Raw genomic sequence first — 12,066 nt, forward strand, 5'->3', positions numbered from 1 at the left:
ATAATGAAGCTGCCTGAGCTTTAAATGAGCTGTTTCTATGAAGATTAAAACGAGCTGTTTGCATTGATATTATTACACTTCAAGAGGGTGCCGTAATTTTATCATTAAAATTGCATCTCATCTCCTCCTCTGAACTTAATGTATTCTGCAAATATCTACTTTGTGCCTTTCACCTATTTAAGTCTTGTTTAGCCCATTTTCTTTTGCTTGATGACTGTTTATACTGATGTGATGAGATTATATGTAAAGTTCCCTCACGTTTGGGGCAGTTTGTGCACACAGCTTAAAATAGGATGTCGAGAATGATCAGTGTGAATTGAATGGTTGTTATGGAAACCTGGTGACCTTAAGATGCCACTCTTTGCTGCAGGTTTTTTTTTTATCAGCAAGCTTCAGATTTATTTCTCCCTCCATCACCATCCTCAGAGATGTACGTATTTATTCAGCCGTCTAATGCTGTCCAAGTTTAGAACAACTCCTCAACTCAATATAAAATGTCTTAAAGACTCTTATTTCTCTTCTCACGGTAAATTCTAAAAATAATACAAATATCAAACATCAACTATGACTATGAACAAACTGTTAGCAGAGCTGCTCCCGACTTAAATCTAACATTGAACAAATGAAAAGAAGAAAGAAACAAATCACTACAGACAACTTGCCAATACTTCATTATATGGACAATTTTTCCATTGCTGGTCACTTTATGCACTAAAATGGAGGGTAGCAACAAAAAAGAAAGACTTCTCAGACTCAGAAGCACGGTGACCAGATCAGCCACATAGATAAGATTTATTTTATTTGAGTTTTTTTTTTTTTGTTTTTTTGTTTTATTAAACACAATAACCGATGCACATTATATTACGATGTACACTTGTCAGCTAAGCCGTAAAGCTGCCAGTCTTTCAAGGCGTTGACCAGCAGGTGACATTCTGTCTTCCGATGCACACGTTATGTACAAGCTAAGGAGTGATGTGTGAGAAACGTCCTAATAAGTCATGATTGAGACAGAGCACTACTGTCACATATGAGCCAAAGCGTATGAGGTGAAAACAATAAGGCCAGAGGGCGCTTTCCAATACTCTACCAGGTCTCGTTTCCTTTACGGGCAGATTTCAAACTAAAACCCTAACCGGTTTCCATCTGCACACATAGAAGATAAAGAAGACCACTCTATAGACTAGTGAAATGCACCCAAACTGGACATATATATATAGATATATATATATATCTATATATATATATATATATATATGTATATTTCTTTTTTTTATGCAAGCACCTGCAGCTTCTTAAAATCTCCATTACACATCAGCTAAAAACAGCTCTTAGATAGTTCAAAGGACATACAACAAAAGAGAACAAAGATTCACAAGATTATTATTATTTTTTTTTTTAACTCCCAAGCCCAAAATTTCTGAATAACACCTCCCATTTCCTGTTTCCCAAGATAAGAACACCCTGAAACAATAAATACTCCCATCAGCATCTGACCCCCTTCCAAATCACGACATTCCCTCGTGTTTTTCTAACCCATTATAAATCGGAGTGGAGTGCCTTTATCACATCCATCGTCAGCAGTGTGTATATATGTGTGTGTGTGTGTGTGTTTGGGACCGTTAAATTCTCCCACATAGAGGTTGGGCTAAAAGCTGACCCTTTTACCAGATATACCCCCCGTCATCCACCTCTCCCACCTCTCCCTCCTCCTCCTCAGCCTCCTCTGCAGTCTCCTCAGCTTCTTTCTCCTCCTCGTCTTCCCATCCAACTGCGCTGCCAAAATCCCCTGAATATGTCATTTCAGAATCTGCGAAGAGAAGCATGCAGAGTAAGTGAATTAAGCCAGTGTGAGTGTGTTTGTGTGTGTGGGTGTGTGTGTGTCCTTTCCGTTTCAGAATATTGACGGCTAAGGGGGACATGCGTTTGACTTTGTCTGGGTTTTAATGGCTGCTTCTAAACTGTGCCAGGGGAACCATTCTTATCAGACGCAGGTTCCGTCCAAACCAGCCTCTCTTCCCCGCCCCCAATTTATCTTGAAAGACTTTTCTCACAGCGACAAGCAGCGCTTTAGAATGCCAATGACTCTGGACACTAAAAAGTGGCACCGATTTCTAAATTTAAGCTGTGTTCCAGCGCGGCTCGGTCCTTCAAAACAAAAGAAGGTTTTGTGCTGAAATTCTTGCGAGGTTGCAGGGAAGAAGCGGGCGGATAAGCTTTGGATATTTATAACTGTGTTCCCGTGGTTCAGATCCCGACATCGTTTCACAAACTCCCCGACGGCTGTTGAAACCTTTTTCGAGGCTTACCGCAATCCGGCTTGCCACGAATCCTAGACCCCGCGACTTCTCCTCCGTTCTGGTCGACGCACCAGCACTCGCCCCTGTCGCACTGCTGCTTTCTGTAGTAGCCGTCCTCGTTGCAGCTGGGGATGAATCGGCCTGCACACGCACAAGCTTAAATCAGTGAGAGCGGACCTTCCCTTGCAATCCCCATTGAAAAAGAAATCCAGAAGAGTTTTTTTTTGTCCCAGACTGCCACAGTCTAGGTGGCCATTTCTTTGCAACAGGAAGTTATATTCCTCATGCCGTACAAAAACGTGTCTCCAGCAAGATGCAAAACAAACGTCCACGGGCTGCATGGCTAGGTAGCAATTTTCTTGCTGAAAGGAAGCTTCCTAGTGGGAGTGATTTATTTTCACAGCTTTCAAACTGACCCGATCCTTGCCAGAACCAAAAAGATCGGGACGAGGGATGCAAGAAATGGGGTCAAAAAGAGCCTGACAATTTTATGTTTTGGACTGTATGATCCACGCACAGGCAAGGAAAATTAAACTTCTCAGACATGCGAAGACGGGTTAAAAATGAAACATCCCACAGACGAGATATTTATTACATAGTTAAAATAAAAATAAATAAAAGCCAAACACAGACTTAATCCAATCTTTCAGGGGAACATCTGAGTGTCTTGCTGGCAGGCAGCTCTCTGCTTGCCACTCTGTGTCCTTGGAGAGGCCTGACTCACAACCCAGTCAGCCAACCAACCAAAATCTGCAGTACGTACACACTCTCACACACTGATATACAAATCTGCATGCTTACATATTCATCTGCTTACACACTATACTGAGGATAGAAAGAGGGCTGTGTGTTGTGTTAGCGCTACATAACTCACAGAGTGGATTATGGACGGACACCCATCTCCCTCCAGTTATTTATCTAACAGAACCACCAGACGAAGACATCCACAGCTAAACGTGTTGGCATGCAGCTACAGAATATTAATACGTACCAAACTTTTTCTTTCCGCCGTCCAGAACTTGAATCCTCTCCAGTTCGGCTAGGCAGGGCGGCTCTTAAACAAGAGAAAAGAAGATTGTTTTTACAAGAGGAGGTGGAACCATCTTACCTGACAAAGTGACGTGAGGCTGAATTGTAAGCCTAATATTACCGGAGCAACAGATAGCACACAGGCAACAGATACTGCCAGCAGAAAGTCACAGTGGAGAGCCAAAGCTCCCATCAGCCTCATAAATACTCACTCTCCCTCCAGAAGCAGAGGCACCATTCAGCCGTGGAGACCTTCCCGTCCCTGTAGGAGTCGCAGGAGTTGAAAAATGGCCGGATGCAGACCTCGTATTTGTCCAGGTTGATGGCAGCCAGCTCAGCCTGATCCAGGTAAAGGTCGTTGTTGGTGTCGAGCTTGGAGAACATCCAACCTATTGAGTCCTTACAGCTGGCGACCAGGCTCCTGTCCAGCACTGCCGACACAAACTCGCTTATTCTTATTGTGCAAACAGCTGCACAAATAATACATATATAGTGCATCAAATCAGGTCAATGGTCTGAGGAGGTACACAATCCACCACACTTGTTGGTAGTATCAGTACATTTACTCTGTAGGAAGATGAAACCAAATTTAGTACTATTTCTCTTTTTGACAAAATCACTGATGCCACTCTTACTGACAACTTCTCATGAAGTACATGTGACTTAAAGATGCTGCATTATATGTTTTTCAGGCTCATCGTGTCATTTTATAACATAACCAAGTAACTGTTAGCTCCAGTTGTTACAAAACTGCTACACACATATATATCAAATATGGTTTAAGAGAAATTTAACATCACGATTTAATGCCTTGAAACAGGGCCTAGAGTCTCTTTAAAAGCTCCGTCACAACACCACTCCTCTATAAAATCTTTAGCAACGTTTTTACCAGTCTTACTGAGAAGTAGCTCGAATAATGAGCTCAGCAGATGCTTAGTTCCACCAAGTGTTTGCCAATTTCTGCTGGCTAGTCTGAAGGAACTGAGTGGGGGATTTGCAGAGGAGGGGGTGCATCCAGACTTCCTGCGCCTTTTATCCTCCACCTTCTACACTGCTTACGCACAAAAGTTAACGATCTGAAATAAAGTTGCGTGACATATCAGGAAAACATTTAATTCCAACGCTTTTATTAAATGATGCAATGACAGTAGAAATTATGATCAAGCCGTTTTCCTGTCCTTTTTTCCACAACGCTGTCTACCAGCTTTAGCTTCTCAGCTACTGAAAACAAAACATCTGTTGGGGTCAAGAGGAGCTAAGTCAGTCCATCTGGCCAAATAACTACTGGCATGCAATTTGATACATTGTGCTACGGTAGCACAATGTATCAAATTGCATGTAATGTTACAATTACAATTGTACTGTATGTAATGTTACATAACATTATCTCTATCTCTATCGACCATTTTGAAGAGCATTACTAACATTAAAAAAATGTCTCACATCCAGTGGAAGCAATAAGTACAGATCAGTTTTTTTGTTTGTTTGTTTGGATTAGAAAAGCAAAAAAAACATCTGGATGGAAAACCTTTATGAATATACAGGAAAGCAGTCCTGCCAAAAGTAAGGTGCTCACTGCTCACAGCAGCGTTTTGACCGACAGAATTTTCTTATGTTCTCTGAGAAATTAAATTAAACAGTCGATTTTGAGTTGCTGAAAACCCAAACCGTGTGCCCCATGTAAATGTTTTCATAATGCTGTGGGGATTAATTGAGAAAAGGCTCTAACCTGACGCAGTGCTGGCTGCTGGGGATCTGGCCCCTTGCTTGCTGTTATTATTCTGCTTGGCGTTGGTCTGCAGGAGCTGGAACCAGTCCTTCAGACGCTCGCCGAGATCAGACAGATCCTGCCCGGTGCAGCTCTCTGTGAAAGCCAGATGGAGGGAAACGCATGACGTACTTTCTGCACGTAGAGGGCATGTGTCAAGCTACTAAAAAATGAGGAGGCCAGCGTAAAACTGGCGTAGCCATCACGCTTGTGGACTACGGTTATTAATTATTCTGCCACAAATTTGGATCTCACCGTGTTTCCCCTCCCTGGACGCAGGCGCCGCAGTTGGGCAAGGACACAGACCTGAACACTTCAGGGTGAGAGCTTTCCCAGTAAGACACGCCTGCTGCTCTAGCTTGCACTGTAACACACACAAACACACACATACACAGGATCATTACACGCAGACACACAAGCCCGCAGCGTCGGCAAGGGGACACAAAGGTGAACCAAAATGAGTTATTGCTGCAACGCAGATCAAATATTCATGAGGTGACTGACTGTAAACCCCGATTCAAATCTGAGACTTGCCCCTAAATGCGTCGACATCCAACCTCTGCTCACTCGCAAGGTCAGGAATAGGGATCCACGAGACAAAGCATTAATCAATAAACACACAGGACCCTGTCGCCGCGAGTCGCCAATTGGTCCCTCCGAGGTAGCATATCATGGCTCTTTGTCCCGGGTTTTCCCAGGAGAAGCTCCTCACACGGCTCAGATCAGAGTGTTCTTCTGTTTTTATCCCAAACTACACGGCACGCTGTCAGAATACATAACAGATTTATCGCTTTTAATAGCCGTGTGTGTGTGCACGTGTGTGTCTCTTCATGCAACATATGCTTCCCAAACACTTTAAGTGAGCACCACAGTAAAGGTGACGTTTAACCAATGCATTCATTTCCATATTTTGTACTGCCTCACCAAGAGGAACGCAGCCAAGATTTTCCCCCCCCCTTTTGAGTTTATGGACGTTCAGTGATTATTTCTGTTTAATCTTGAGTAAATAAAATATTGTTTTACAGCCATCTGGAAAGGACAGAGGTAAATAATGAGTAATACGCCAATGAACACATTATCATCTCAAGAATATATAGTAAACAAGAGTGTAGGAGTGGATAATGTGATTCAGTGGAACTGAGCTAACTAGTCATATTCAGTAATAGAATATTTTTGCTCGTTTATTAGATCAAAAGTTAAAAAAAAAGACCTTCTAAACACACTTTTCCTTAAGCTTTCATTTCAACATTAAACATGTTTCTTCTATTTAATATAACTTATGTAATATTCTAATATTAAATGTTTTATTTTCATAAGCTGTATGCATAAAAGCATCATAATTACGCAAAATAAAGGCCTTAAAACTCCAGTCTGTAATCTACATGTGTTTCATCTAGTAAACTGAGTTGCTGACATAAATGAACGTTTCAGTGATAGTTCTGGTATTTTAAGCCGTCTTCCTTCACCTTAGGTGAAATGTTTTCAATGTGCTTCTACTGCGCATTTGTACAGAGCCTCTAAACAGGGGGAAACGTACCTTTGAGGCGTAGTTGTGTCCGTCTGATCCACACACTGGCCCGGTGGAGGAGATGGGACATGGCTGACAGTTCCCATCAGGAGAGCGGAGAGCGGGCTGCTTCAGTCTGTGGGATAGGGGACATGCAAATACTTCACCCTTACTTCATCAAGCTCAGACGGCCACTGCCATATTAACTCAGAGTAGAAACTCGGCAGCTCCAGGCTGGGCATGAGATCACGATGCAAACAGTCCCCTCCATGTTGTCTGAATCTATTAGCTTCTCATTACACAGCAGGAGCCCTCTTATTGTTCCCACTCTGGCCAGCAGCAGAACGCATCCCACTCTAGCAGCAGTGTAGACTATCAGTGTTGACCTCATGTCAGCGTGCTGGAGGAAGTTTTCTCAATCTTCCTGTGTCTGGGGAATTAGTCAGTCAGTCTTTCTACGCACGCTCACCTGTGCTCCAGCTTCTTGCGGTTGACGCACACGGCTCTCTGGTAGCCCTGGGCGATGCACACCTTGTGTCGGCTACACTTAACCTTCTGACAGGGGTCCTTGGTGGTGTCTACATCTGGGAAACAAACGGGAAATTGGACGTGAACGGTGATGCTTCCGCAGCTTCACTTCTCTTCTAACAAATAGATTCCTCTGCATATAGTTTTGCATTTGGCTTCCAGCCTCAGCTCCCACGTGGCTCGCCTTGGCTTACTCAGAAAGACCTGAGAGTTGGTCTGAATTATTACATAAGGGCAGAGCTGTTGCTCTTTTGATGCTGTAAAATTACATTAGGATCTGCATTGAACTGAAGGAAAATAAAGGAGGATGTTCTTACAAATAAAAGCTTAAAGCACTTTGTTTATATTTTCCGAAAGTTTTGTTTTCGTTGCTGTCACAGAATTCCACATTTTGCCATGGCTGTGACATTACTTTCCTCAAGGCACATTGCCATACATGTTTCAGGTGTTTCCTTGCTTCGACAACAGCTGATTCCAATTGATGGTTGATTAACAGGCACTTGCTGAACTGCAATCGCCTGAATCAGGAATATTAAAGCAGGGAAACATCTCAAAATAAGCAGGGCAACGTGCCACGAGGCCCAGGGCTGGGAAACACTTCTCTAGACTACAGCATGCCAAGGTGAGTAAATCTTCATCAGCGAAGACAGATTGTTTGCATAGCGTGGTATGAGGCTGCTGCTGCAACATTTATGCAGTGCTTGTGTAAATATTGCAGTAATAGCAATGGAAGGCAATACTATCCACCTATAGCAGCATACACACGTACAGTGTGTTTGTACGTCATCAACGCACAAGATGTGTAACAGTTTGATAATTCCTATGTTCAAAATGGAGCACTTTGTCTTGAGACTTGGAGCTGTGTGCAAAAGAGCAGAGCCTGTATAAATACAGTAAGGAGATATTTGTTTTTCATGGCCTGTTACAGAAGGAATATGCCCTCTGCTGTGATCTGAGGACATGGTGGTCAGTTTGCAACAAACAAACCTGAACCCTACTGCATTATCTGTTCCAACCTCTCTGCCGCCATGGGTGGGAACAAAGTCGTAACCAAAAGACATCTGGGACGTCACATTAGATCTGCAGTGGCCTGGAACGGGCCTCAAAGTGGTCAGCAAGAATCTGGTTGAGTTATTTCAACGTGGAGGAATTATAAAGTCATCATTCACTTCCTTTATCTAGGGCTTCATAAAAGATCTTATTATTGGTACACATTTTGTACCAGCCTGTCTTAAATTTGACATTGAACATCTAACCGATTTCAGAAGGAATTAGGAGAAAGTTCTGTGGTAATATGAGAACAAAACCGGACTATTTGGGCTCAAGTCAGACCTGCTGTGTTTGGAGAAAGCTGAAGTTACAGAATTATTGGGAAACGTATGGATAGGTTCACGTACCAAGAAATCTTGGACAAGAACCTTCTTCTCTCAGCCACAAACAACGAAGGATGACGATGACTACTCTTATTTTAGTGCTACATCAATTAATCGCTTTTTTTTGTATGAATGTGGTAGAACTGCTACGATCTCTTTGATTTATTTATGGACTTTACATACTAACCTTTAGCTGACTCTGACAGAGAAAAGCTTCTTGCTACTTGAACTAAATCTAAATTGCTTGCTCGGTGTGTCTCCATCTATCACTCACTATTGAAGCAGCTAACACTGACAGTGTGTCAGCCTTTCTCTACATGCTCATCTGTCACAGCTATCTACTCCAAACAGGCCTCCCAGAGCCTGACCTGGAAGTGGCCTTGCCGTCCTTTTTAACACCGGGCGGTCTTCCATTCATCTACATGTCCGCCTCTGTTCGCTGCCAGAGCAGCAAACAGAAAAGAGATGTGGGAGGGTGGAAGGCAACTCATCTGTGCGCCTGTAAATCATACTCGAATTCATTTTCTTCTCTCACCGAGTGCCGTTTTTATGGCTATATTATCATTAAGGCTTATCATCTCCTCTCTTTTTTTTCTCCCCCTTCCACTGAATATATTAATGCGGCAAATTCCCATGGATTATTGTAGCCGTCGGACAGATATCTGATTTTCAGAAGCAAATCCAAAACGATACGACGAGCTGTCGGGACTGAGATTGTTAGATAAGTGACAGGCTGACTGCTCCGCTGCAGGAACTGTGAATGCCCAAATGCAGACTCCTCACCTCCTCAGAATATCGACATTAAAGCCTTATATTTGGTTGACTTTCTGTACCGTCTCCCGCAGCGCCACCGGCTTCCTCTGCTCTCCACCCTTTTTGTCCGTTTTGTCTTTCTGATGCAGGTCTGTTGTTTAATACCCACCAGAACACAAGCAAAAAATACAGCACCGGGAGTCACAAAAATTAAAACGGCTTCGTGTACACAAAATGTATTTTAAGCAAACCCTTTTACTGAAACAATAATGAAACAAAAAATAATCCTGCCTTCCGGGACGGAAACATTTCTGATGAAATTTTGTCCCCTGTGAGCAGCTAGAATACTGGCACAGCGTTGTGTTGTGAGTGCAGAAGCATAAGGTGGCTGCCTGAGCCTCATGTTAACTTAACAAGCTTCCACGGATTAAAGCAGTGCCTGCGATGATGACGTTTCCATGGCAACAGGCTCTCCGTGGTCTGAGAATCATTTCTTGGTAGACTGTGATTTGCAGCTCAATCTGCTGCTTCTGAGAATCCTCTCTCTAGATGTGTTTGAAACCCCCCAACGTCCGACCGTTCCACAAATCGGCATCTCTTTCACCTTTTAGCGTTCCTTCGTGCGGCTTCCAACATCCGGATCACGCCCTCTCCTTCTGAGTCTGCATGGTCTGTGCTTACCACTTCCTCCATTCATCCGTCCTTTCTGCATCTAATTCCTGAAAGCCACCTTCTTTCTGAAAGACTCTTCTTCGGTATTAAACTAATGCCTGCAGAGGAAAACCTCTCCTAATTAGGCCTGCCAGTGCTTCTGTCTAATCCAATCCAGATTTGCATGAGGTTTATCCCATCAGGGTGAGGATAGTTGGAACAGAGCTCAGGCCACATCCTCATCATCAACTCTTTTATCCTCTATTTACAAAGCTGGCCAGTAATGTCAGAGCTATGCGGTCTTCAATCGACGCTGTGCAAAACTGTCTGCTGCTCTTTAAACTTCACCACATTTTTCATCTTGCAACCTCTAGATTCTGGGTATTTTATTGAGATTGTCAGTTTTGATTCGTGATTCAAACGGTTGCATTTTCATGAGATCAGTTGCTGCAGAAACTTTCTAGTCATGTATTAATTTAAGTCAGGTGTGAAGCAGCATGGAAGTACTGAAAAAATAGAGGACAGTAGGCCCTGAAGTCCAGGACTGAGATCTGAACGGTTCCACTTCAGTTCTAGAATGAATGTTTATGGTTGTTTTTAGGGACGAAGGAGAACCTAAAGTCTAAGTCTTGTGCAGCCTTGAACTGTTTTATTTCCAAGACCGACTAGTGTTCAGTTCTGCCGAAAGACTGCCACACTACTTCACAGTTCACTTCATAGAAAAGAGGATGTTTTCTATCGTGCATCACATTTTGCTTATAGGCTTAAATGTAAAACTCATCTGACCATAGTGTCTTTTGCCACATGGTTGGTATGTCTCCTACATCGTTTGAGGGATTTAACAAGATTTTATTTGACTTTCTTGCAAAAAATGGCTTTTGCTTTTGTATATAAAACTGATTTGTAAAGCTCACTAAAGTTCTCTTGTCTAGCAAATCTTTGAGGTCTTTACAAGACAGCCATATTTAAACTCAGATTAAATTGCATCCAGAGTCTAGTTACTTATTAGGTGATTTCTGGTGGTAATTGGTTAAAGGTTTATTCAGGGGGTTCAATATAAATGCTCATGACTCTTTTCAGATTTTGAAAAGATGGTGAAGGATTAATGAAATACTGAAGCAATTAAGTCAAATCAGTGCCAATAATGATGAAAACCTAAAAAAAGGTACACTGGGTTTAATTTGAATCCGTTCCATTTACAACCCCCTCGAGTAGTAAAAGAAAAGGCTGCATGTGAAGTGATTCAAGACATCTTTTGAGATGTGTGACAACTGAGAGGTTATTCTTAACTTGTTTTCAAAAATAATAGAATTTTTCCAGCAATAAAAAAACATTTGAGCTGCTGGTGCTTCATCTGATGCAGAAATGCAGGACCTTGTTAGCAACCTAATGGCATCAATGTCTGTGCATTTGAAGTACCATGTCACCAATAATCTATCAAAAGCCTCAAGAGGTGTTAAACTCCAAACCTTAGAGTGTGCACTCAGCGCGTTTTACTATCTTCTTACCGTCTGCCATTGATCTGAAGCCAACGATTTGCCACAAAGTGTCTATTCACCATTCATCTGGCCTTCTCATATCGGTGTCTAAGGATCCAATGTAAACTGGAAAGTCCTGAAGGATGAGGCCCTTCCACGAGCTCTGTGCAAGCCTTGGACTGCTAGTGTGGGTGTGTATGTGCGCACTTGTTTGCTCTTAGAAGTCTAAATTACAAGCAAGCGCCCCGGCTGCAGTGTTTGCTGTCTTAAGAGCGGGGTGATTCAATCAGCAGCTAGATTGATGAATCAACTGCAGAAATCAGCTCCAAATTGCCCTGACATCGCCCTCGCTCAGCACACTGCCGACTTAAGAGCAGTCAGCTGCTGCCGCGTCTGAATGCAAATTTGAACATCAGCCTGTTGTCTGCGTTGGCTTTCTAACTCTGAGCGTAAGGAGTGTTGACAGTTCTGAAGCTCTGCCTCCCTGTGCATGGACGCCTGGCTGAGAAATGACGCCCGCAGGCGCAGCGCTCCGGAGTAAAGACATCCCACTGATTTAGGGATGTCTCGAAGGGACAAATCTCTTTTCACTTCTGCGCTTCATTAGGCCACTCATAAAGGAAGGCAGATCAATGGTGGGAGGTAGAAGAGTCCCATCAAAAGCGAGGAAGGGAAGTAGATT

The 12,066-nt window shown here is 42.9% G+C and overlaps 1 protein-coding gene across 2 annotated transcripts in view; it reads right to left on the bottom strand.

Annotated features, from left to right (window-relative positions):
* Positions 1 to 760: 760 nt before the first annotated feature.
* The window catches only part of spock2 (SPARC (osteonectin), cwcv and kazal like domains proteoglycan 2), a 32,673-nt gene continuing 21,367 nt past the window's right edge, over positions 761 to 12,066 (bottom strand). For both annotated transcript variants that reach the window (XM_008429496.2, XM_008429495.2), the window contains 8 exons: positions 7,071 to 7,185; positions 6,632 to 6,737; positions 5,350 to 5,458; positions 5,056 to 5,190; positions 3,539 to 3,757; positions 3,289 to 3,351; positions 2,307 to 2,438; positions 761 to 1,807 (listed from right to left, as the gene is read on the bottom strand). In XM_008429496.2, coding sequence (XP_008427718.1) covers positions 1,662 to 1,807; positions 2,307 to 2,438; positions 3,289 to 3,351; positions 3,539 to 3,757; positions 5,056 to 5,190; positions 5,350 to 5,458; positions 6,632 to 6,737; positions 7,071 to 7,185 — 1,025 coding nt within the window. In that variant the 3' untranslated portion in view covers positions 761 to 1,661. The remainder of the gene's footprint in view (positions 1,808 to 2,306; positions 2,439 to 3,288; positions 3,352 to 3,538; positions 3,758 to 5,055; positions 5,191 to 5,349; positions 5,459 to 6,631; positions 6,738 to 7,070; positions 7,186 to 12,066) is intronic.

This window comes from Poecilia reticulata, linkage group LG15 (assembly GCF_000633615.1).
Source record: "Poecilia reticulata strain Guanapo linkage group LG15, Guppy_female_1.0+MT, whole genome shotgun sequence".
Classification (NCBI taxonomy): Eukaryota; Metazoa; Chordata; class Actinopteri; order Cyprinodontiformes; family Poeciliidae; genus Poecilia; species Poecilia reticulata.